The sequence below is a fragment of the Nannospalax galili genome, unplaced genomic scaffold (assembly GCF_000622305.1).
Source record: "Nannospalax galili isolate Female #2095 unplaced genomic scaffold, S.galili_v1.0 scaffold32, whole genome shotgun sequence".
NCBI classification, from domain to species: Eukaryota; Metazoa; Chordata; class Mammalia; order Rodentia; family Spalacidae; genus Nannospalax; species Nannospalax galili.
Window position 1 is genome coordinate 3,219,584 of NW_008335297.1, and position 25,435 is coordinate 3,245,018.

General features: G+C 43.9%; 1 protein-coding gene across 2 annotated transcripts in view; it reads left to right on the top strand.

Moving 5' to 3' along the window:
• Nucleotides 1-25,435, top strand: part of Cpped1 (calcineurin like phosphoesterase domain containing 1) — a 125,292-nt gene that overhangs the window by 91,388 nt on the left and 8,469 nt on the right. Inside the window, exon 3 of one of the 2 annotated variants that reach the window (XM_008829909.3) lies at nt 3,465-3,887. The exons of the other annotated variant lie outside the window; for it this stretch is intronic. Coding sequence (XP_008828131.1) covers nt 3,465-3,887 — 423 coding nt within the window. The remainder of the gene's footprint in view (nt 1-3,464; nt 3,888-25,435) is intronic. 2 annotated transcript variants of the gene reach the window in all.

Below are 25,435 nucleotides of genomic sequence, written 5' to 3' on the forward strand. Positions count from 1 at the left end.
ATCTTTGTCTTTTTCCTTGATGTCCTTCCTCAAGTCTCCAGTTCCCACTTGACATAAGCTGCTTTACAACTGTTGAGACTGATGCCTCCCTTTCTGCATTATGGGCCTCCTTAGCTGTGATTGCTCAGAAGAACTTCTCTTGGTTGTCTCTAAATCCTATTTCTAAGCAACATACAATGACTGTGTCGATTTCTAATCAATATACAATTGTGGGCTACACTGATACTTTGATTTATGTGTACAATATGTAATGCCCAACTTGGGATAGTGGGCACATCCATCACCTCCAACATTTATCAGTTCTTTGTGTCAGGAACATTCAAAACCTTCCTTCCAGTTATTTTGAGATAACATAGCAAATTATTCCCAATTGTGATCAACCCAGTTGTCTTTCTAACTACTGAGGAAAACTTGGACTTAACTTCCTCTGCTGTAGGCTTCGTGGTGCTCAGGGAGGCCAGCCTACCCTTTTCCATCATTGCTCTTATGTTGCCTCTGATGCCAGCATATTCCTCAGGACTAACATGGCACTGGAGTTACGGCCTCACCCTGCTTGCCTTTAGTAAGTAACTCCTGATGACATCTGAGATGGGTGGGGGTGCACGTTGGTAACTAACGCAACCCATGATCAGACTTCCCGGTTTAGAGAAAAGCGATTGTGTCTGCTTGACTCCAGACATATCCACAGTCACTAAATCAGTGCATCACACATGTCAGCACTCAATAAATATTTGTTGAATAAATGTACACAGAGAGGCTTACAAGAACAGATGTGGAATTGAATTGGTCATTATGAAATCCATTTATTAAAGCTTTAATACATTATTACAGGAAATGCAGAATCCAAGAGAAGGAGGGCTCTGGTTACCCACACATTTTTCAGATCTCTATTCAAATAATCATTTCCATTTTGAGTTCCTCATGCTGGAAGAGGAGGGAGGATGTGCTGAGCACTAAGATGCTGAGCCTGTGTACCCTGGTGTGCTGCTGGCGGAATGTAAAGTGCCTCTTCTTGTATTGGGACACTTGACAGATTGATCTAAGCCACTTAATTTCTAAGGATTTCTCCCCTAAAGATACTGATGCATTCTGCAAGACCATGTAAATGGTTAGAAACACTGAAACGAATAGCAGTGTGGGGCTGTTGTTCAAAGCCAGGTCCACACAGATAGAACTAGGGTAGCCAGGTGCACCATTGAAACAGGAGAAAAGTTGCAGCCATCTGTTTAGTGTTCATAGAAACAGAAGGTAGATGTTAAGTTTCTCTGATGTCTAATATCAGAATCAACTCATTCAGCAATGTGAGGCAGGTAACTACATAGTGAACTTCCCAGGTGTCCAGGGAGGAGCAGGAGGGATTCAGCTCAGAGGCTTAGTTTGTTTCTTCAATGCTGTGACAAAACACTCTGACCGCTACCAACTTGGGGAGGTAGGGTTTATTAGCTTACATATCCCGGGCCACAGTTCATCCGGGAGCCCAAGGTAGAAAGTCAGGGCAGGAACCTGGAGACAGGAGCTGGAGCACAGGCCATGGAGGAATGCTGCTTACTGGCTTGCTCCCCTGGCCCCTGCTCAGCCTGCTTTCTTATGCAACACAGGCCCACCTGCCCAGGGGTGGCAACACCCACAGTGGGCTGGGCCCTCCCACATCACTCATCAAGAAGATGCCCCTCAGACATGGCCACAGGCCAGTCCAATAGAGGAAATTCCCCAATTGAGGCTCCCTCAACCCAGGTGTGTCAAGTTGACACTAAACCTATCCAGCACAATTGACCCCTTATCAACTTGATAAACATCACTATTAAACCATAAACTTTCCAATTTTTGTCCCCAAGATATGATGTTAATATCACAGTATAAGACAGTACAACCTTAAAAACCCCACATTCCTTAAAAAAATCCAAACATTTAAAAGTCCATAGTCTCTTAAAGGTCTCTTAACTGTGGGTGGGCTTCTGTAAAATCCAAAACAAGTACCGTCTTATTTCAAAGGGAAGAATAGGGCATACCTAAGCAAAACCAAAGTCCAGCAAAGTAGCTCAAGGCTGTACATCTGGGATTCACTCACGATCTTCTGGGCTCCAAAGGGTACTGGCAGATCCACTGCTCTGACTCTGCAGTCCCCAACACACTCAGCTCGTCTCGCAGACTCAGGCCAGCTCCATGCCACATCTGCCGCTGTCCTTGGTGGTCGTCCCATGGTCCCGGCATCTCCAAAAAGCTGGGTTGCCACTGAAACTGAGGCTACACCTTCACCAATGGCCTCTTCTTGCCTCTTGGGGTGCAAAGCCTCAGTTTCTCTCCATGACCCCTTCAATCCTGGGGTCTTCGCTGCAACTGAAGCTGTACTTTAACCTATGGCCTTTCCTGGCCCTCAGAGTGCCAAGCCTCAGCTGCTCTCTGTGACCCCTTCACGCTTTCAACACCAGAACTATGCAGGAGACTTACACATTACCAAGTCCTGCTTCCAGCTTGAGATAGAGGCTCAGGTCCCCTCTGTGTGCTGACCCTGAGGAACAACCTCCCAGAAGACTTCACCTCAGTGATGCTGGCCTCTTGTTACTTACAGCTGATTTTTCAGCCCCAGCTAACCAGCATCAATTGTCCCAGTAAAGCAAAGGTTTTGCTTCAGGTTCTGGTCCCTTAATCACAGGTGATTCTTCAGACCCAGCCGACCAGAACCCACAGATTCTCAATCCAAAATCTCACACGAACAGCCCTGATGGTCTCCACTTCCCTTTGAGGCTTCACAAGCCAGGCCTCCGTCATCCACATCTCTTTCAACATAACTGTTCCAAGCTCCACTGCAACAAACTCTGAGCACGCAATGGCTTTTCCAGCCCAAAGTTCTAAATACTTCCACAGTCCTCCCCAAAACACCAAGGTCAGGTCTGTCACAGCAATATCTCATTCTCTGGTACCAATTTCTGTCTTAGTTTCTACATTGTTGTGACAAAATACTCTGACCTCTACCGACTTGGGGAGGAAAGGGTTTATTAGCTTACATATCCCAGGTCACAGTTCATCTAGGAGCCCAAAGTAGGAACTCAGGGCAGGAACCTGGAGGCAGGAGCTGGAGCACAGGCCATGGAGGAATGCTACTTACTGGCTTGCCCCCCCCCCCGGCCCCTGCTCAGCCTGCTTTCTTATGCAACACAGGCCCACCTGCCCAGGGGTGGCACCACCCACAGTGGGCTGGGCCCTCCCACATCACTCATCAAGAAGATGCCCCTCAGACATGGCCACAGGCCAGTCCAATAGAGGCAATTCCCCAACTGAAGCTCCCTTAACCCAGGTGTGTTAAGTTGACACTAAAGCTATCCATCACAGAGGCGTAAGCAGGTGTTTGCCACTGTTTTCATAAGGTGACAACTTTGAAGTTCCCATAATGTTATTCTAGATTTTTGTCTTAATTTCATGTACATGCCTTCGGCCCTCTCAGATCATCACTTTTCCTCTTCCAGGGACACCCTGGCGGAAAGAACAGACAGAGGACCTGCAGCGGGTGTTAAAGGCTGTTGACCGAGACATCCCACTGGTCCTGGTCAGTGGCAACCATGATTTGGGCAATGTCCCCACAGCTGAGACTGTGGAGGAATTCTGCCAGACGTGGGGAGATGACTACTTCAGCTTCTGGGTCGGGGGTGTTCTGTTCCTGGTGCTCAACTCCCAGTTCTTATATGATGCCTCGAGGTGCCCTGTGCTGAAGCAGGCCCAGGACCACTGGCTGGACCAGCAGCTGAGCATTGCAGAGCAGCAGAGATGCCAGCATGCCATCGTCTTCCAGCACATCCCATTGTTCCTACAGAGCATTGATGAGGACGATGACTACTTCAACCTCACCAAGACTGTGCGGAAGGAGCTGGCGGATAAGCTCATCAAAGCAGGTAGTACCTGGTGTTTGTGACTGTCTCCAGCTCTTTCTGAAGCCCTTGTGCCACCTGGCACAGGGAAGAGGGGACAGAGCTTGGAATGGAATTGGTTCTGATCCCAGTTCCACCACTCACTGGTAGTGTGGCTGTAGACAGTGTCAAATCCTTCCTGCCTCAATTTCCATACTTTTAAGTAGGAACAATGGTAGTCAGTGTCATAGGATGGTTGGGAGGCGTAATCCTGGGAAGCATTTCAGATGGCCCCGATCTACCACACACAAACCTGTAGTAGCTATCTACAGTTGAGGGTGGGGTTCCTGGAAGTGAGGGTTCCTGGGACATGGGACCAAAAATGTGGCTATCTCTGCCTTGGGAGATGGTAAGAGATAGAGACAACTTCCTTTACTTCTCTGGGAAGCATGAACTGGTTCAAGGACAGATGACCCTTAGGAGCCAATCTTCCTACCAGAAGTCCTCACATGCTACCTAGGAAGCCCCATGGGGCTTAGGTGGCTAGTCCTGGGACCTTCATGGATTCCCCTGTAGTGGGGTGACTTCCAATTCTGTCCTGAATAAGAGGGGAAACTGTATGCATTCTGATCACCTTGCTACAGACTTACGTGAAATTAAGACAGAGAATAATCTAGAATAACGATTATAGAAACATCTAAAAGTAGCCACCTGCTGAAAACAGACAGGTTAGGTAAACACCTGTCTACCCCTCTGAGTTGAACCCTTCCCACTCCTCCCCAGACACCTAGGAAGTTAATGCATCATATGTGTGAGCCACACATGTGCACTCACGTAATGAAGATGCCCCATTTCTGAAAGTAGGTCTCAGCTTCTGATGACATACTCCCTGGTGCTAGCTCCTACTTCCTCTCTCCTCCTCGGAGGCCTAGGGTGCAGGGTCGCTCTCCAGAGAAATGCCATGTCCTAGGCTGCTTCCCTAAGTGGCTAATGGCCTAGCAGGACTCTAGCCATAACTGTTATATGTCTTGTCTTGGTCCCAACACCTTCTTTTAGATGGTTCTGTGGCTTACTTGTATCAAACACTTCTAATATGCAAATGCCTTCATTTATTTGTTATGGGGAAGGAGAAAGGCTAGAGGTGGTCTCACCCAAGAGTCAGCCTTTGTTAAATTAAAAAAAAAAATCCTGCTACTCTTTTATTCACACTCCAGTATTAAATGTGTTTGCATTTACTTGTGAAAAGTACAATAGGCCCTTCTGTACTTCTGAGACATTTTACAAAAAGCTTGCATAATGAGAGACATTTTCCAACTGTTCCATGGGGATGAAGTTAGAAAACTTCTATTAAAGGCCTTTAAAATTTAATGCCATGCTTGAGTTAGTATGGAAAGCTTGTCTGATGCCAAGGAAGTGAAGTGTCAGGATGGCATCAGTTCTACCATGGAGACTGTTGTGCAACAGAGAATCAACCCAGGACAACATTCAATACCACCACAATTGTCCCTTTTAGAACAAATGGTAAATGATGCAAATGCTGTGCTTCTGAAGCTCTCTGTTCTTCATTATGTCAATGTTCTCAAGTAGTAAGTGGGATTGTGCTGTTCATAAGAACCCCCAGATCCTGAGAAGACCCACAGGGTTAACATCTAGGGTTCCATCCTTGGAAGAAGCTTCATCCACCTAGAGCCTAGAGGACATGGTTACGGGATGCAGCAACCCTACAGGCTCCAGAACTGGGCTTGTGGACACACCTACCCAGAGTTGCCTGTGTCTCCCTAGAGTCCTGTAATCCTCTCACAGAGGTTGATATCTGTAGCTGTAAAGCCAGTTAATGCTTTTAAGCAGGACAAGCCCCAGCCACACAGCCCCTTCTCATAGACAGAGCTAAATGGGAAGCCATATTACAATCAGAAAGTTTCTTTGTAAGCATGAGGCAGAGCTGGGGTTTGCCTTCTTTATCTACTCTTGATGGCCTCAGGTCCTGGCATCCTGAGGACTCTGGGTCCAGTAGGGACTTCCTTGCCTGGGGGCAGGACAGAGGACTCTGATCATTCATGTCCCGTTAGTTCTACCTCCTTCATGTTACTCCAACCAGTCACTTCTTTGAGTCACACTTTCTCATCTGGGCCCTAGAGGCAGCTCAGTGGTCACGCCCTTCTTGGCACCCTTTCCTGCCTTGGCATAAGGCCCAGCTCCTCACCTTGCCCTTCTCAGAAATTCTTGCCTTATACTTTAGCCACTTCCATATTACATGACCAAACCTACTCAGCCTCGACGCTTTCGGTATGAAGCTCCTCACTCCTCCCCAAGTTGTGCCTTGATGCCAGCATTTACTAAGTGGATTTGCAAGTATTAACATGTCCAAATCTCCCACTAGACCATCAGCTTCTTGAGGGATTTGAGAAGTCCGGCTCATGTGTCACTGCACAGGGAGACCTCATTGGTATAGAAAGAGTATAGGAAGCAAAGTCTTAGACTCATATCCAACCCTCAGGGGCCAGCTGGCACAACTCAGCAGAGATTCATGCCCTGGACCAGGCACAATGCAGAGCAAGCTCTAAATCCCATGAAGCTCCCTGGACAGCCTTCCCATGGTATGTTCAGATTGTCCATCCCACATCACAGGGCACTGTGGCCTTTGTCTCTCCCTCATCCACCTGCCAGCCTTCCAGCATCATTTGGCAGTCTAGTTTTTTTCTCCTAAAGTGCCTCCCACCTTGCCTCTAGGCCCCACCTCTGTGTTAAGAAGGTGCCTCTTTTAGTCCACTATGGGTTTCCAGGGCATGCTAGGCCAGGCCCTTCAGTCACAGGGAAAACTAGGGACCTGAATTTCTGATTGGGGTGTGGATGCAGCTGCCATGGACTGCTGGGTTGGGAGACCTGAAATGGTAGACATGGGCCTGTGCACCACCCTGGAATATGGACAGTAGCCAAGACCATGGCGATAAAATGTCAGCTCATTTCGGAAAGCCGGAAGTTCAAGTGCTGTTTTATAAAATTCATTAATTTAAAGACCTTGATAAAACTGGGGTGACAGTGGCAGGTGGTATTTAATATTGCCTCCAGCTTTTGTCCCCCACAGCAGTGTTATTCCCTAATACAATTCCATCTCATTTCTCTCCTCATGCTAAAATGCCAGTACTCAAAAATATGTCAGAAGCTCATCAGACTATCGGAGTAGCTTTTAATTATGATAATTGTGTTGTTATAAAATATCCTTTTAAAGAACACATCCCTCCCCAAGCCACTGCAGAAGTAAAACCATGCTTCCTTCCAGCAAGTTTAATGAATAATTCTGAATCATCGTGTGGGACGAATTAATGATTTAATAATGAACATCAATAATCATCTCCCATTGTTGCATTAATTTTGTAAATGGGATGAGGTAAATGAGGAAGAAGGGCTGTCACTGTACAATAGACCACCACATGTGTAGGAATGCACTCTGTGATCTGAAAACCAAGAGCTTCCAACCTCAGGTTTCCCTAGAAACAGATGCTTCCTGTGTCTCCTTTTGAAGCTCAATAAATTAAAAAAAAAAATACTTCTTTGTATGGTACAAAATGTTGTCAATAACTGGTATAAATAAACAGATAATCAGGGCAGGACAGACACACAAATATGAAGCGGCACCTGTTATTTCCAGCCTTCTTTTGCTCTGCCCAGAGATAATCAATTTGATCGCATCCAAGGAATGTAGAAATTGGTTTTTCCCTTAATTCACCTGATACCTAGTTGGAGTTGCAAAAGCAGATAGTAGATAATGAAATCTTGGTGGAAGCTGGACATCACCTCCGTCCCTCAGGCTTCTTTTAGCAGAAGGTTAATATGTGACCCAGTTAATGTGGATTGCAATTTAAAACCTCAATCTTAAAAAAACACAAGCCTGGCTCCTTCGCTGACTGTGTACCCCTTGATGTCTCGATACTTTTTCTTTTTTCCATTCTCAGCACAGAGCTAAAGGACTGTGTATTAAAGAGCCCAGAGCACATTTGGCAATTATGAAAAAGTCCAACAAGTTGATCTTTCCTGCAGAAGTTAATGGGCAATTTCACAGAATTAGAGTTTCATCTCTAGCATTTGTGTGCTAAAAGAAAGAAAAAGAAAAAGCAAGATCTTAGCCCATAGTTATAGTTTTAGAATTTCAAGTTTTGAAAGAACATAAAGGTCAGATTCCCAGGGTACATCTTATAGGAAAAATAAAACATTAGGACCTTCTCTAATGCTAAGTTATATTGAAGTTGTTTATATCCTGATGGCTACAGGAAATAGAGCCCCAGCTTTATTCACTAATGGACGTTGAGCCCTGAGCCAAGATTGTCATTTGGTAGCCCCTTGATAAAGAAGTATTGGTCAATAGGCTTCATTTGGCTTGATTTGCACTTAGCAGCTGCATCACTGGTAATGCCCCACAGCACAGCTTCTTAAACTGAATCACGGCCATACGTGGGGTCATGTAACTGGGTGTGGGATTATGAAACAGGAGAAGGTTTCTGAATGCACAGTGATCAAAATCAACCCACATCTGAATCTGAATGGCTCTGGTACCACACATTGCAGCCTTGGTTCTGAACTTAGCACTGTACGTGCCATCACAGTACCCCAAACCAGCAAATACTGCCTTGGCTCGAATTCTAGGTTATTCTGTGTTATGAATTGCAGGGTCTCTTTTTTAACTGTACATACAAAGTATTCTTTTGTAAGAGTGTAGTAGTGTAATTGCAGGAAACAAAGACAATATTTCGCTACAGTCATTCCTTAGCATACAATAACCAAATTAGTATATCTTTAGATGGTATTGTCTTAGAACGTTTGGTTTTTAAAACTGCCGTTTGAGTTTCTGACTCACGTTTCATTAAACATTTTTAATGAATTTTGGCTTGGGATTAGGACAGAATTGGACAAAATTTCCAACAATTTCTGAAATGGCTCTAAGCATGCTCCTGCCATTTTGTACCCTGTATTTCTGTGAAGCAACTTTCTCATCATTGAAGATTGTCAAATCAAAATATCAGTCAACTGTGAAAAATGTCCTGCAGTATCAAATATTCAGCCAAGATTTCATTCCTCATATAAAAATAAGCAAGCACATTCCATCCCATTAGTATGCAAATTTTCTTTCATCCTTAATAAATAGTAAAATTATATGTGTGCCAAACAATTATGTTAAAATAACTTTCTTCATGATTTATTATCAGTTAAGTGTCTGATTTGCATTACCTGTTTTATATACCTGTATACCCAGGATTGTATAAAAATTTCTCAGGCAAAAAGGAGTCATAAGTAGAAAAAAAAATTTTTATTTGTTTACTTTTATTGTATGTGATGAGTGTTTTGTCTGCATGTATGTAAGTGCACCCATGTCATGGAAGCCTGTGGAGGCCAGAAGAGGGCATTGGATCCCCCGGAACTGGAGTTACTGACAGTTGTTAGCCACCATGTGGAATTTAATCTGGGTCCTCTGGAAGAACAGCCAGTGCTCTTAAGTGCTAAGCCAGCCCCATAAGTAGAAAAAAATTTTAAAGGCCCTAGCAAACTTTTCTTGAAAAATATTTGACTTCAACTATTTTAGGCTTTTCTGCACTTGAGTTCTGTATAGCACATATTCAACAATGCCTTTGTAATGTGGAAAGCATTAGAACTCAAAACGGCCATGTTGCAATAAAACTTTATTTGAAAACAGATGGTGGACCTGCCCTAGGCTCTGAGACATACTTGTTTACAGCATGTATTATTACTCCTGGAAAACTTGTGCAGATAATGTATATGTCTAGTTGCAGTTTGCTTCTGAGAACCCCACTGTGGAAATGTAGCTGGCTCACTGGGGGATCTGCCCACTATGATCCTCTTCTGGTTCTCAGTAGAGGGTATGCTTAGATGAGCCCTACATTGTGCCTGAGGCAGGTGAAGAAGTTTAAGGTAGAGGTGAGTGGGATGGGAAGGCCTGTGGGGACATTTGAAGTGTCTGATAGTTGGATGTTTAACATACTAGAAATATATAACTAGTTCAAAAATTTAAAGATAAGCATTAAGTAAATAATAGTATAGATAGGGTACAGGTGAGGGAAAACTATAAAAAGTGGTCCAGAGTGGCAAGCATGGGGACAGGTGAGTTGAGAGAGGCCTTGTGACAGGGCAGATAGGCACCAGGCTGGGACTCTAGCCAGGCCTTCAGCATTATCCTTTTGTGTACTCCTCAGCCAAGTAACTTAGGATATGATGTTACATTCTTTTTGCCTTACTTTGTCTCTTGTGAAACAAAAGGTTCTCATCCTGGCCTCAGAGTTCGTGTATCCAGTAAAATGAAACATGTCTAGAAGCACTTAGTACCATGCCTGGCACATAGTAAGTACTCCATAACTAATTGTTATATGACCCTGAACCAAAACAAGATTCCTCAACAGGCCATTAACTAGATGGATGCTTGTCACCCAAGCACATTAGCTTCCTTCTCTCAGGGGTTGCCTGAGATTCTCTGGGCAAAGAGAGCTGGGTGTGCTTCAAAGACAGGCCCGATGCCTGCTAAGGAAGGTGTTAAGTCTGTGCATCATGTAAAAAGCTAGAAAAAAGCCTCTTGGCTCCTGGTTTTGCAGGGAGTTACACTGCTTTGTGTCTGAGATTCTCCAGGATACATAAGGAATGTGTGCTGTTTTTAGTTTTATGAAAAGGAACCACTAGGTTTAAAGAGTGGGAACCACTGAACCAGATGCAGGACTCTTTTGGAATTTAGCAGTTAAATTTGACTGTTTTTCTAAAGCATCATTGTGCTAGTAAACAACCTTGGGTACATAATGTCATAGTGAGAATTTTCCAGTTAAAGCAAATAGTCCCTCAGCACAGTGACTGTTAACTTATAGTGTCCTCTGTCAAAAGTGCATTTTTAAGAAGTTTATCTTGGTGACTTTTAACTTTTTAATAAGAACTGACAAACAGCCCTTTTTAAAGCATCCGTAGAACTCAGATGTTTTAAGGACATAGCAACTTGAAGAATTCCACCCTCTTTATCTCCTGTCTCTTGGTCATGCATTCATTTTCCCAGGTTTGGTCAGTTTTGTGTTTTGATTCCTTCACCATAAAACATCACACTTTAATCATTTGATGCTTGCGTCTCATTCACTATAAAAGATAAAAGACCAACCGCCAAAGCTACATCTGGTGCGAAGTAATGGATTACATTTCTCACTTTGGAGGTATCCTTAACAGTTGGGCTAATTAAAGTTAAAATCAAATCCTGATGGTAAATATTTATAAATTGAGAATCTGGCATGTGTGAAAGTGTGCTGTTGATTCCCAAAGTTAAGTCGGCCTGTATTCATTCAGCAAAGAGTGCAAGCCCCTCACTAAGCATGAAGGGCTGTGAAGAATGAACAAAACTGGGGGAGAGAGGTTCCATCTCTGGACTTCCAGATCATTCTTTATTCAGTCTCTCTCTCTCTCTCTCTCTCTCTCTCTCTCTCTCTCTCTCTCTCACCCCCTCTCTCTCTCTCTCCCTCTCTCCCTCTCTCCCTTAAACTCTCTCTCTCTCTCTCTCTCTCTCTCTCTGTGTGTGTGTGTGTGTGTGTATGTGTATGTAGGTGTGTGTATATATGGTGCACATGTGTGTAGGTGCACAAACACATGAGTGTGCATGCGTGTGAAGGCCAGAGATCAACTGTGAATGTTGTCACTTGCACCAGCCACTTCATTTTCTTTTATGCTTTGATTTGGGGTGTTTGTTGTTGTTCTTGTTGTTGTTTAGAGGAGTTGAGATAGAATCTTCCTATAGCCCTGCTAACCAGGAATTCACTATGTAGAGCAGGCTAGTCTTAATCTCACAGAGCTCTGCCTGCCTCTGCCTCCCAAGTGTTGGGGCTAAAGACATGTACCACCATTCCTGACTCATCCACCTCATTTTTGACACACGGTCTCTCATTGACTTGGAGCTCAACAATTAGACTGTCTGGCTGGTCAGCCAGGAAGCTGTGGGAATCTGTCTGTCATACCTCCCCAGCACTGGAATTACAAGTGTGTGTCACCACATCCAGCTTAAAATATAGGTTCTGAGACTCTCAGGTCTTTCTGCTTCTACAGCAAGCACTTTACTGACCGAGCTTACTCCCTGTCCTTCAAATCATTCTTAAAGTAAAAGAAGGCAAAAATGTTGATGAAAATTATGTCATAATATTTCCAAAGGAGCTTCTGAATCTGGAAAAGTGCAGTGTCTAAGGTTTATGAAGTCAGAATACTGCATCTTTGCTTCTTAGGTCATACTTTAAAAATAGCAATTAGCATCCTTCTGAAATGAGCAGTGAGAGTCTATTGTAAAATCCAGATATCCTTAGTGTTTTCTGTTGCTGCAACTGAATACCACAGGCCAAGTCATGTATAAGGAGGAAAGGTTTATTTGGCTCACAGTTCTGAAGGCAGGGAAATTCAAAATCAGGTGACCACATCTGATAAAGTCTTTTTTGCTGATGAGGATTTTCTGTAGCGCTGAGGTAGTGTAGGATATCACATAATGAGACAGGCATCCTCTCCTAGGAAGCCACAGAGCCACTGGATGGATAAGGCTCCACCCTATCTTCCCACCCACACAATGAGGATGAAATAATTGGTAATATAACTTTTGTAGGGACATCTGACCCATAGCACCTGTTTAAGCAAATACTCTGAATTCCTCTACTACTTCAAATTATTTTTCATCTGTTGGACTTGATTTCTCCAAACCTACTGTGTTATACAGATCCATACCGTGTTCTTTTAACTGTTTTGCCACTAGTAGAAATTAGGCCATTTCCACTTTTTCGCTGTGATGAATGCTACTGCCCTGAACTTACTTGTACACAGTCATAAATCTTAAGGATGCTTGCAAGTTTTCATGATTATGAAACTGGTTCCTGAAGTCTGTCTTCGGAGGGCCACGAGTGCTTTGCTGAAGAGATTCAGCATTCTGTCTGGAGCTTTCAACACTGCGGTCTTATTGCTATATTCATCTTTCCATTTCTTTGCATCTGGAAACTAGAGGGACTGAGGTGAATAAGCCCTCACCCACCATTGAAAGGATCAGAGTCCAAGGGTGAAGTCAGAGAAGCAATAGAATTGTCACCAGTATGGCACTTAACCTGATACACAAAAACATAAAAATTGTACAAATGAATGTGGTGCCGTGTAACATTTTCAAACATATACACTACATAAAATTTATATCAGGTCAGACAGACCTTTCTCCTCAAACGTCTATTAGGTTTTTTCTTTCATTCCCCCAACCCCCTGCCTTTCATTTGACATTAGCCTCATAACTGTGTCTTCTGCTTTGGGAGCACCTACAATCCAATTTATGTATCTAGGGATGGCATTGTCTGTGTCAAGCCCAAGAGTCTAAGAAACTTTTTTTGCATGATGATTCCTCTAGAGTAGGGAGCACTAAGGTCCGGGTCCTGGTTCTTCAGTCAGGCTATGGAATGGCCTTTATTTTTCTTCTCAAAAGTTCCTTATTTGAACTTGTATTGAAAAGGTCTTTATTTTTTTATTTGTGTATATTAGTTGTGCAAAGAATGAGCTTCACTGTGACATTTCTGTACATGCATCTAATGCACTTTGTTCATATTTATCCCTCTGTGACCCTTTCTTACCACTGCCCCCCCTTTTCTGTTTCCAAGTCTCCAACAGTTCCTGGTTTTTGCTATCACATCCTCCCCCTCCCCCAGATTTCATGTGTGCAATATACGTGATATTTGTTGTTTTGTGTTCTTACTTGTTTCACTTAACATGATGATTTCTACTTCTACCAACTTTCCTACAGACAACATGATTTTTCTCTTCTTTTTAGCCAAATAGAACTCTGTGTGTATATTAGCACATTTTTTTAATCCACTCATCATTGATGGACATGTGGGTACCACAGCCTAGCCATTGTGAATAGTGGTGTGATCCCTGGGTGTGTTGTTATCTCTACTGTATCCTGACTTGAATTCTTTCATGTGTTATGCCTAGGAATGGATAGCTGGATTATACAGTACTCATGTTTTTTTAAAAAACCCCATGCTAATTTCCATAGTGGCTGGATTAATTTACATTCCCACAAGCAGTAGATATGTGTTCCTTCCTGCATCCATATCCTCGCCAGCCCTTATTGAGGTCACTGACCACCACACCCTCAGCCTGACCTCTAGCTAGACCTTGAAGGTAAAGCCAAAAGCCTCAGATATGAAAGAGACTTTTGCTATAAATGTAGTATTTCTCTTTTATGAACAGTGAAAATAGATCTTACAGCATGTTCCCTGCAGGTGGTAGTAACACAAATGACTACATATGCAGGAACTACATTATTTTTTGTACTCGTCTCTCTTTTAAATTTTTCTTAAAATGAAGGAAATGCATTTGGGGAAGATGGCTGTGCTGGATAGCGTTAGTGTCAACTTGACACACCTGGGTTGAGGGAGCCTCAGTTGGGGAATTGCCTTCATTGGACTGGCCTGTGGCCATGTCCATGGGGCCTCTTGATTGTTGAGTGATGTGGGAGGGGAGGGCCCAGCCCACTGTAGGCGGTGCCACCCCTGGGCAGGTGGGCCTGTGTTGCATAAGAAAGCAGGCCGAGGAGGGGCCAGAGGAGCAAGCCAGTAAGCAGCATTCCTCCATGGCCTGTGCTTCAGCTCCTGCCTCCAGGTTCCTGCCCTGAGTTCCTACCTTGGGCTCCCAGATGAACTGTGACCTGGGAGATGTAAGCTGAATAAACCCTTTCCTCCCCAAGTTGGTACTGGTCAGAGTGTTTTGTCATAGCAATGGAGAAACAAACTAAGACAATGGCCTTGTTCAGTCTACCAGGACACATCATCTCTTTTGTACTTACTCATAGATTTCTGGTTTTGTGCCTAGTTTTGTTTAGGGAACCAGCATTTAAAAAAAAAAAGAATCCCTAGAATGAAGTTTGGATCGGGTTGCCAGACTGTTTCCAGAAAGAGCCAGACAGTGAAGATCTTAGACTCTGTGGAACAGGAGGAAAAATTGGGGCTGTCAGGTAAGTTCTTATAGCAGCCTAAACATGGCCATGTGGAAATGTAAGAAGTATTCTTCCCTCACAAGCCATAGAAAACAGTGGGTGGCTGCTCGGTGACCATTGATACTCTGTTTGAATCCTCAGTTCCCTTCCACAAATTGCACACATGACATTTTCAGTGCTTTAGGATCACCATCTAAAACAAAAGAAATCTTTGTTTTCTATTGGGGTTTTGATAGCTCAACCTCTGCCTCTGGTGTATATTATCCATTTCTCACTTCCAAGTTGCCTCAGAATTGTTATAAGGTGGTCTGATATGACTGAGCCACTCTGTGTCCTCCCTGCTCCAATTAAGAACCACTGTGGAACAGCCTTGGATTGGCCTCTGGTTCTGTTGGACAGAAGGCACTTGAGAAAGCAGTTAGTTCCACTAACCCCAAGGTCATTGACAGAACATTACTTTCACAGAGTCTTACAACTACCCCCCCCCACTCCACCCAGGAACCAGGAAATTTCTGGACCTTCTAGATATCAGGTGGATTCTGTTCATTCATTAGAAATCCCAAAAACCACCCTGAATGATATATGAAACTGGATTATTGGTCATCCCAAAAGGAATTTGCTTTTCTAACAAATACAGAATTGTTTGAGTTCCTTTGAGCTCTATGATGGGAAGCTCCAAGTTGTCAAGCCCAGAGAATAAGGAATTCATTCTGCCGCATGAACAGAGGCCGTGTATGATCTGTTGATGGTGACCAGGAGCTCAGCAGACTTCGACCCTGTTCTACCTGGCACAACACTTCACTAACACTGGACCTTTTCAGGGAGTCTTCCATGAAGAGCCCCCCACCCTGAGAGGCAGAAAAGGGGGCTTTTTAAAAGACAATGAGGTTTTTTTCCTAGAACTCTCATATCTTCTCACCCAGTTACCGTGCCCTTCCCAGCCCATTGGTTGCCATGGGATGAAAACTGCCATCCCACCCCTGCCTTAACTGTGGTTCTGGGAACAAAACCTGTGACTGCCTAGGCCTGGACTTTCCCAGAACAAAAACAAGAGGAAAGAGAAGGCCATGAATATTGGGAGGCACCTAGCTGTGTCTTAGAGACAAGGAAGGAAAATCCTCAAGGAATGAGCAGTCTTGGGAGTCAGTAAGTTCATCAGGGCAGATGGAAGGAAGAAGAGTCAGCAGAAACAGCACAAAGCAGACAGAGGCTAGAGCAGCAGGACAGTGCTGTGTGGACCAGAGCCAGCGCTAAAGGTGCTCAGTGACTGGAGCAAGGTGAGTTGGAGACATTGTGTTTGATGTCACAGGACAAGTGCCAGATGAGGGTCCTGAGATGACTAGGAATTCTGAGACACTTTACTAGGAGTGATACATTGGATGTTTGCACTTGAAGATCACCTTGTTCCGTCTACCAGGGTGCATTTTCTCTCTTATCTTTCCTCAGAGAGCCCTGGCTTCGTTCAGGGCACCAGCATGAGGCGCAGAAACACCCTCTTTGCAAACCTAAGTGTGACCCCCTGATGCAGTTCTGGAATTTGGCGAGTGAAGCTTCCAGGCAGGCATGATTGGCCATGAGACATCATGGGAGCTGACTCAAAATCAGCAGCAGATTAGGTGGCCAAGGTGACAATAGAGCTGTGGTGACCACTTCTAGTTTGTCTTCAATCGCTGTGACAAAACACTCTGACCAATATCAACTTGGAGAGGAAAGGGTTTATTTGGCTTACATCTCCCAGGTCAGTTTATCACTGAGGGAGCCCAAGGTAGGAACTCAGGGCAGGAACCTGGAGACAAGAGCTGAAGCACAGGCCATGGAGAAACGCTGCTTACTGGCTTGTTCCCCTGACCCATGCTTAGCCTGCTTTCTTATACAACATAGATCCACCTGCCCAGGGGTGGCACCACCCACATACATCACTCAATCAAGAACATGCCCCATAGACATGGCTTACAGACCAGTCCAATGGAGGCAATTCCCCAGTTGAGGCTCCCTCTACCCAGGTGTGTCAGGTTGACACTAAAGCTATCCAGCATACCAGTGAAAGGGAAGATAAGAAAGGTGACCCACTCAACAGGACTGACCACCAGCTCAGGAGACAGGCATGGAGCTCCAAGTAGAAGGATCTTGCTAATTTGCCTAACATGTTCTTTTAAAGGTCACATGTAACAAACTCCTGGAGGGAGTTTTTCTTTCCCCAGATCTTAAAACAAACATGGACTTTCCCATGGTGCTCAGCATTCAGTGACTATGGTCCTGGTCTTTGGCTCTAGGCAGAGGCACTCACTCCCTGGCACATGTATCTTTAACACTCTGCAAGACTGCTCCCTTCACGCCTCACAGCCACCTCTTGTCTACCTCCCTCAAGTATTTTTGGATGGATTTCCAATTTGATACATGAACATTCTGTCAGTCAAAAGAATCTGTTTAATGAGCCTCTTGTCCTGACAGCTGTGTTTAAGACAGGACATGGGAAGCACTTAATGGAAGTCTAGAAAATGGTCCGTTCTGGATTGAAACCTTAATGTGCACCCCACGTTCCATCTCTCTCCCAAGCCTGCTATCTTCTCTTAAAAATAAAGAGGAAGTTATGAATAGCAAGAAAGATGTAATTTGTGCAAATGAAGGGAAAAAAAGATCTCCTGATCAGATAGTTGGAGGAAGATGAGAAGTATAATTACTGAGCACAGCCTGAATCTGTGATACAGCTTCCTGCCACACAACCCCAAGCATGTCGCTGATTCTCACTGGATCATCTTCGTGCTCCTGGGGTGATGGTGTTGGACTTGCCTTCCAAATGAGGAGACCTGGAGATAGTGAAGCACGCACTGCACCACGTCTTTCTTTCAGCTTGGCACCTGCATTGCTGAGTGTGAAGTCTTCCTCTCCCCACACCTGGCTGCCACCCAAGACTGCTACCACTTTTATGGGAACTAAATACTAATATGAATAAGGTAAGAGCTCTTTGCCTATTCCCCACAAGTTTTCAATGTCAGGAAGAGGGAAATCAATTAAAAAGTTCAGCACTGTCTGCCTTAAAGAAAAGGAATAAGGGGCAACCGAGGCTGCGGGTTTCAAGACTGTAATTAACCCTGAAGTCCAGGATAGGGAGTGATGCTGGGCTGTGATCACGCCTCCCAAGCAGTGGGCTCACGAGGGCTGCCAGGTTTCTCTGGGCCCTAGAGAGTAATTATCTCCCTGTACCACACTTTACCCTGGAGCTGGAAGCTTGTGAGCTGTAGCTGGTAGAAGAGTCTGTGTCCTGCATCATAAGGTGTGTGCACAGTGCCCTGGCATGGGAAATCCCATGTTATAATCAGGAACAGTGGTCCCCCTTGGCCACCCCAGGGTGTGGTGTGATGGTGCTGATCATGAATGAGCCTCTTCTGTCCACTCTTTTCTGGACACTTTGACAGCAGAAGCTCCTCTGTCCTGGGTAGGTAAGCTGCACAAGGCCTGGTCTTGCTCTTCTCCTGGCAGCTTCTCTGTCACCAAGAAGCACATGTAGTCCCCTTCTAGTTGCAATTTAAATATAAAATGGTTATTGCCAGGCAGGGTGGTGCACACCTTTAATCCCAGCACTTGGGAGGCAGAAGCAGGTGGATCTCTGTGAGTTCGAGGCCAGCCTGGTCTACATAGTGAGTTCCAGGACAGCTGGGGCTGCAGGGAGACTGTCTCAAAAAGACAAAAAATACATATATATGGTTATTAATATTTAGGTGAGGCAAGACAAGTGTAGCTTACATAGCTAATTTTTAGGAGAAGAATGTGTGATCTGCTTGCATCATAGTCAACAATACGTTTGCAAAGTCCGAAAAGGCTTGGTTATATAGGATGGGTTATATAGGATGACGTGGCCTTAGGTGAAGATCATTTCTTCTAACCCAGGTGAGAACCAGAAAGTAGAGGTGGGGCACCAAGAGGCAGCTTGACTCCCAGAGAAGCCAGATACTTTATGGCCCAGACCTGACATCTGAGTATTTGCCTGAGGTAACCAGTATAAAGGTTTGGGTATAAATGGAGCACCCTCCATAGGAGAGGCATGAACCAGGCTTCCAGAAGAACCCTGGCCCACAGCTCCTGGTCCTGTCACAGACAAATTTCCTAGGCTCGCAGTCTCTGAAGTAGATAGTGCCCCACCCCCAAGTCATGCAGAGGCAGAACAGCTTGATTGAGGTGCACCTCCAAATGCTAAGAGAATCTTGTGCTAATGATGCTGCTGCAGACTGCAGCAGGGAGCTGTGACTCCTCCCCCAGTGCCCCAGAAGCAACCTCTAACTAGGGCTCCAAGGCTTCCCAAGAGTCGGACCAACTACATAGATCCCCTGTATTTGGGTAGTCCCCAGAGTACTAAAGGGCCCTGAAACTATTTGACATCCCTTGCAAAGTTTTTATTAGAAATCTAACTCCCTGGGTTTTACATACGACAAAAGTGGTGTTCAGAGTTTCCAAGGGTAGCTCTGACATGCTGCTGCAGGTTCTGCAGAGAGCAACTGAAAAGTGTATTGTTGACCATGATGCAAGCAGATCACACATTCTTATGTAATATATCCCACTTTTGTGAAATTATACACGTGCATACATATAATCCTGTCATTCCTAATATATGTATTAAATTTATCTGGAAAGAACACATTGAAGTCCTAAAATGGAAGGATTTCGAAAACTTTTCTTCCTTGATTCCTTTTTCTTGTTTGATGTTCTTTATCTTTACAATATTTGCTTGTTTGTTTGTTTAGGCAGGGTCCCACTACGTAGCCCTGACTGCCCTGGAACCCACTATGTAGACCAGGCTGGCTTTAAACCCACAGAGATCCTTCTGCCTCTGCCTCCCAAATCCCGAGACTAAAGGTGTACACTACCGGGCCCATACAATATTTGATTTTATTTCTACAGCCCTCTTTTGCTTTTTTAAAAAACTTTTTATTCAGAAAGTCTTAAGCTTACTTAAAAGTTGCAAGCATCCGATATATAGAGATTAGAAACGCATATGCATCTTAGTGTCAATTGTATTAAAAATGAATTTCTCTGTATGAAACTGTGTATTTCAACAATGAAATGGAGATCTTTTTCAAATTTTAAAACCTCATTTAATTTTATGTCTTATAGGGTTTATACGGAGTACAATATTGTGTAACTGTTATAATTCAACTGTAAACCTAAAAATTTAGAGCCAATTTTGAAAAAGAAACATCTTAGCTCTGGAAATTGTTATTGAATATGTCAGTGCTGTTGTAATGAAATGCCTCTTCTTCTTATATGGTTATTAAATAATTTTTTTAAAGTTGCAAGCATATATTAGTGGGAGCATCACCTTTCACCTTAGCATTTGGCCAATCGCTGTCTTAGTTATTGTTGGTGAGAGCCATTGCATGTATATATGACATGTTTATTATTTCTCAGATCTGTTTGCCGGCAAGTTGCACATACCATTCATGCTTTCTTAGTTCCCTTGCTTACACAACAAGTAGCCTACTTTATGTGTCTGTTTTCTTCCATTTGTTCACTTAACCATTTTTCTTGGCTACCATTTCATTATCAGTTCATAGCGATGGTGCTCATTCTGTCTGCAGCTGCAGAGTGTGCACTCCATAGTCTGTTCACCCCTCCTAAGGCACATGTTACTTTGGAAGCAACAGAAACAGTAAATAGTGAAGAGAGCAAGCTGAAGCCCCGATAGGGTTTTGTTGTATTTAACATAGGTCTTGCTGGAGAGAAGTCATGTGGCCACAGAGCCCTTGGGCTTGTTACTTAACTTCTGTTAGGCTGTTTATGTGTCCTTCAATAGGAGTAAAGAGCTATCATGAAGTCCAGCCAGTAACTGTGTTAGTTGGGGTCCCTAACAGGAGACTACAGGGCAAGGATTGGAGCTGACCATTAGGAGCTAGGGAATAAGGAAGCAGGACAGGGAGTAAGCCAAACAAAGATGTAGTCTCATTCATCACTGATTTCAGACAGATCTGTGGGACTGGTCATCAAGGGCTGACCACCAAGCTGTATATACTAATACATTTTTTAAATGTTAAGAAATTTAAGGCTTGTTTACAGTGCCTGGCCCATATTAGGTCTTCAATAAATGGTTGCTGTTGCTATTATCTTTTTTTAATATTTTATTTATTATTTTTATTTTATGTGTATGAGTGTATTGCCTGCACGTAGGTAGGTGCATCCGTGTCATGCAGTGCCAGCGGAGGTCAGACGAGGGCGTTGGAGCCTCTGGAACTGGAGTTACAGACAGCTGTCAGCCACCATGTGGGTGATAGGAATCAAACTTGGGTGCTCTGCAAGAGCAGTCAGTGCTCGTAACTACTGAGCCATCTCTCTGGCCCCTGTTACTATTATTATTGAGATACGCACATACTGTTCAGTTTATCTAGCGTGCACTGTTGGATGTTTTTTAGTTTATGCACACCACAATCCATCTTACATTTCTATTACCCCAGAAGACAACCCTCTACCCTTTTGGCAGTTATCCCTACATTTCCTCTTACCTCACCCCTACTCTAAAAAATCTGTCTCCATACATTTGTCTGTCTGACAGTTCATTTAAATAGTTCCACACAATATGCTGTTTGAGGGGCTGTTCCTCCTTCAGGCCTTCAAGGGGAGGGAAACTCCTAAGAAAGAAGCAGCTTTGCCTCCTGAGCAATCAGCCCTCCCAGTGTAGATGATGGACACACCAGCCTGCCCAGGGGCCGTTGGATGCCACCATGTCTACCATAGTGAGCCATAGGGCAGGGCTCTGTCAAGAGTAAGACGCTGGTCCTCAGCGTGATGTGGAACAGCAGGCAGGATAGCCACAAACAGATGTTCTGGATCAGCAGGAACTTGCTGTATAGCATCTTTGTGAGATCATCACAGAAGAATCTCTGTGACCAAAGTCACAAACTTGGTGGGAGTTTTAGTTGGTTAAATTTTCTGAAGAATATTTGAATCATATCAAGTCTGAAAAAAATAGCAATAAAAAGACTAAATTCTTCACCAAGGAAGGACCCCTTGTTCCCATCTCATACTTTAACTATTATTGGTCATCATAACCACTATAAAGGGCGAGAAAAAGAAAAGGCACAAAGATAAGAATTAATGCTGTACCTGTGCCAAATGATAAGATTTTTTTTTTCAATTTGGAAAGTCCCAGAAATCTACAAAACAGTTACTAGGACTATTTGGTCAGGCTGTACGGTTACTGGACAGAAATCAATGCTGGGACTAAAGGCATGTACCACTATGCCCAGCAACCAGTTATATTTCTATATACCATCAGCAAACAAGTAAAACTGTGAAGACAAGTTAATCTTCAGTAGCACCACAAGAAAAACAGAACACCAAAGAATAACATAATATCCATATCCTGTACCTGAAAACTATAAAACGTAAGTGAAAGTAGTTAAAGAAGGCTCAAGGACACCAAAAGGAAAACCATGTTCATGAATCAATCCAAAGAAAGTTAATATGGCATTTTCCCAAAATTGATACACAGATTCAGTAAATCTTGTTTAAGATTTTAGTGGGGTGGGTTGGTTGTCTGTGTGTCTGTCTTTGAGACAGGATCTCAGTATATAGCCCAGACAGGCCTAGAAGTCAGAGAGATCTGCTTGCCTCTTGCCTCCTGGGTGCTGGTATTATATGTGTGTGTGTCACCACACCTGCAGTTTTAATATTTGTAGAAATTTTTAAGCTGATTTTATGTACATTTTTATAATAGTCTGATTAGGTTCCTTCTTTCTTTTGTTTTGTTTCTGTTCCTGTTTTTGCATTACTAGGGATCAAACCCAGAACCTCCAGCTTGTTGAACAGATGCCCTGACACTGAGCCATGCCCCTAGCCCTGACTAAACTTTTTTTATTTTTTTATTTTTTGGTCTTTTTGAGACAGGGTCTCCCTGTAGCCCCAGCTGTCCTGGAACTCACTATGTAGACCAGGCTGGCCTTGAATTCACAGAGATCCACCTGCCTCTGCCTCCCGAGTGCTGAAATTAAAGGTTTGAACCACCACGTCCGGTAGCTTTTTTAAGCTGTAAGGAGTAGACAGCCTTAACTTTAGTTGGGTGCTCTTGTAGAATAATTGAACTGCCTCTTCGTGTTCACTGAAACAGGGTGCTGAGCATGCACATGGTAGCCTAATAGTGAATCACATCCATGTTCTTGTAAGCTATGCTACATGTCATATTTGTTATTCTTTCCTTTATTCCTGAGAAGTACAGACACTTCCAGTTTTTGCAGAATCCTGAACTCTTGGCTGAACTTTGCTGAACAAAGTGTATTTTTAATAATGTGTCTTGCATTTCTGAGGTTGCCTTCCCCTTGTTGGGTTATTGGCTCACAGCCGTGACCCCAAGCTCACATCCTTTCTCTGGCTGCTCTCACTTTACAAAAAGAATCAAGTGGTCTACGTGGCCCACAGGGGCTACAATATCCTCCCCCTTTCTGGAAGATGTGGGTCAGTGAAGTTAGGAGCAATCATCAGAAGTCTCATGGAAAGGTCTGTGGGACCCCACCCAAGTGAATAGCAGTGAGGGGGTGGGAGGGTTTGAACCAGTGAAAGGCTGAGACAAAGTGCTGAGGTGTTTCTTCTGTATTTATGTACTGGTGCTTTGCTTCTCTCATTTCCTCCAGTCCCTGAGGACTCCAATCCCTGAGGAATCCAGCTTTCCCTTGTCCCTGCTGTCCAGCCATTGTGCCCTTCCAGTACAGCCTATCAGAATTGAGCCCTGCAGCTACATCCCAAGTGCAGACTTTTGCTCCTTCCCCACTCCAAACGGAAACTGCTCAGAAGAGCTTTTCTCCCAGTCAGTTTTCAGTGGAATTAAAGATGCTAGAGGGTAAATCAGAAGTCTCTTAGGTGGCCAAATCAGCAGAAGCCTTGGTTTGTTTGGCATCTACAGCTTCTGAAGGCCACCTTGACCCTCTTTCTTTGCCTCTGGAGTTCCCTGGACCTCTTGTATCTGTTTTGTATGAGCCTGGCCTTGGGCCACAACCTGCCAATCACAACCTCAGTTAACCAAATTTTGGATGTTTGAAGATCACAACTGCACCTCCTTTCTAGGGAAATGGTGGGGAATTGTGAACTGAAAGCATGTCACATGCCTAGAAGAGCGTCTGGCAAGTCCTGAACACTCCATCAGTATTACTGCTACCTTTAATCGAGATCTTCCGTTAGGCCCCAGGTCAAACAGGAACAGAGAACTAGAAAAAAAGTAGGTGTGTTCAAGTCAAAGCCACTGCCCCCAGGAAGTGTAACAGGGCTTGTGACTATGACCTTCAAGCTTTTTGAGTACTTCCTTCTGAGTCAGCCTGAGCCAGATCTATATCTTAGCTGTGTGCCCCAAGTAAGTCATCTAACCTCTATGTGTCATTCCTTCCTACTGGCCTGTGAGAAGATACAGCCCTGCTCAGTGTCACTCCCTACAGTCTGATATGAATAGTTTCCTCCATTACCACCTGGCTGTATATGAACATTGAGCTGTTGATTGCTGGGAAGGTGTCTCAGTGTCCTAAGGTGCTTTACCTACATGTGGCTCCAGAAGGGTGTTGGCACATGTCACTGCCTCTGATTGAAGCAATAGCTTCCTACCTTCCCTCAGAGCCTATGGCTACCCTCCCTTTCTCCACATGCCTCTCCAAGGAAGATACAGAGTGGGGATATTCTCATGGGATGAGAGTGGAATATAGAATTCCCACTGGAAACCCATGAGCCTTTACTCCATAGCAAAGATCTCATGTGGGCACCTTGCAGACATGTCAAATACCCGCCTCCCCTGTCTGCATCCTGGTTGTCTCTGTGCACAAGGGCATCTGGGCTGCTACAGTGAAAACTGAGCTCCTCCAAAGATTGTGTATATTTGCCTGCTTCCTGCAGGGCCACATCCAGCGCCTTACCTTTTCTTTTCTTTCCTTTTTTTTTTTTTTTTTTTTTTTTTTTTTTTTTTTTTAATCCATTTCCCTTACTGAAGCAGAATAAATTGAGTGTGCCTGGTGATTTATAGTGCAGTTTTCCCTGTTATGGCTCGCAATGTGAAGAGGCATGGCATGTTCATAAATGGACTCGACACAGGATGAAAAAGTAAGCTGTCCAATTAGAATTCAGCACGTTCCAGACCTAAGTCAGAAACACCCTGGCTTTTAGGATGTCAGCCTTCCATCCTAGAATGGTGCTATTCGCATCTGACTTCTGTGATTTATGGCAAGTTTCCAAAATTAGAACATTAAATTATCAGAGATTGTGTCCCAATCCTCTGATTGATTGTAAATGAATTTGAATCAAGGCAACTTAAAAAATAGCTTTTTTGCCTCTTCATGACCTAGTACCATGGAGAAATAAATAGGCTGCTAAAGCCACAGATGCAGTCCCTCATGAGCTTGGTGGTTGTCTTTGCTGGGAATTCTTTCTCTGGCAGTAATTTTAAAAGATGTTTGTCATCACTGTGTAGCAGTTCATAATTCAAAAACAATCTATCTATAATAGTCAATTAAGGAAACACAGAGGCGTATTGTCCACAGATGACCCATGAACGGGCGGGATCAGATTCTGCCTAACTCCCAAAATCTCCACTAAAATCAACCTGGCATCAGGGAATCTTGATGTATTAATACATGCCTTACCACTGTTGGGC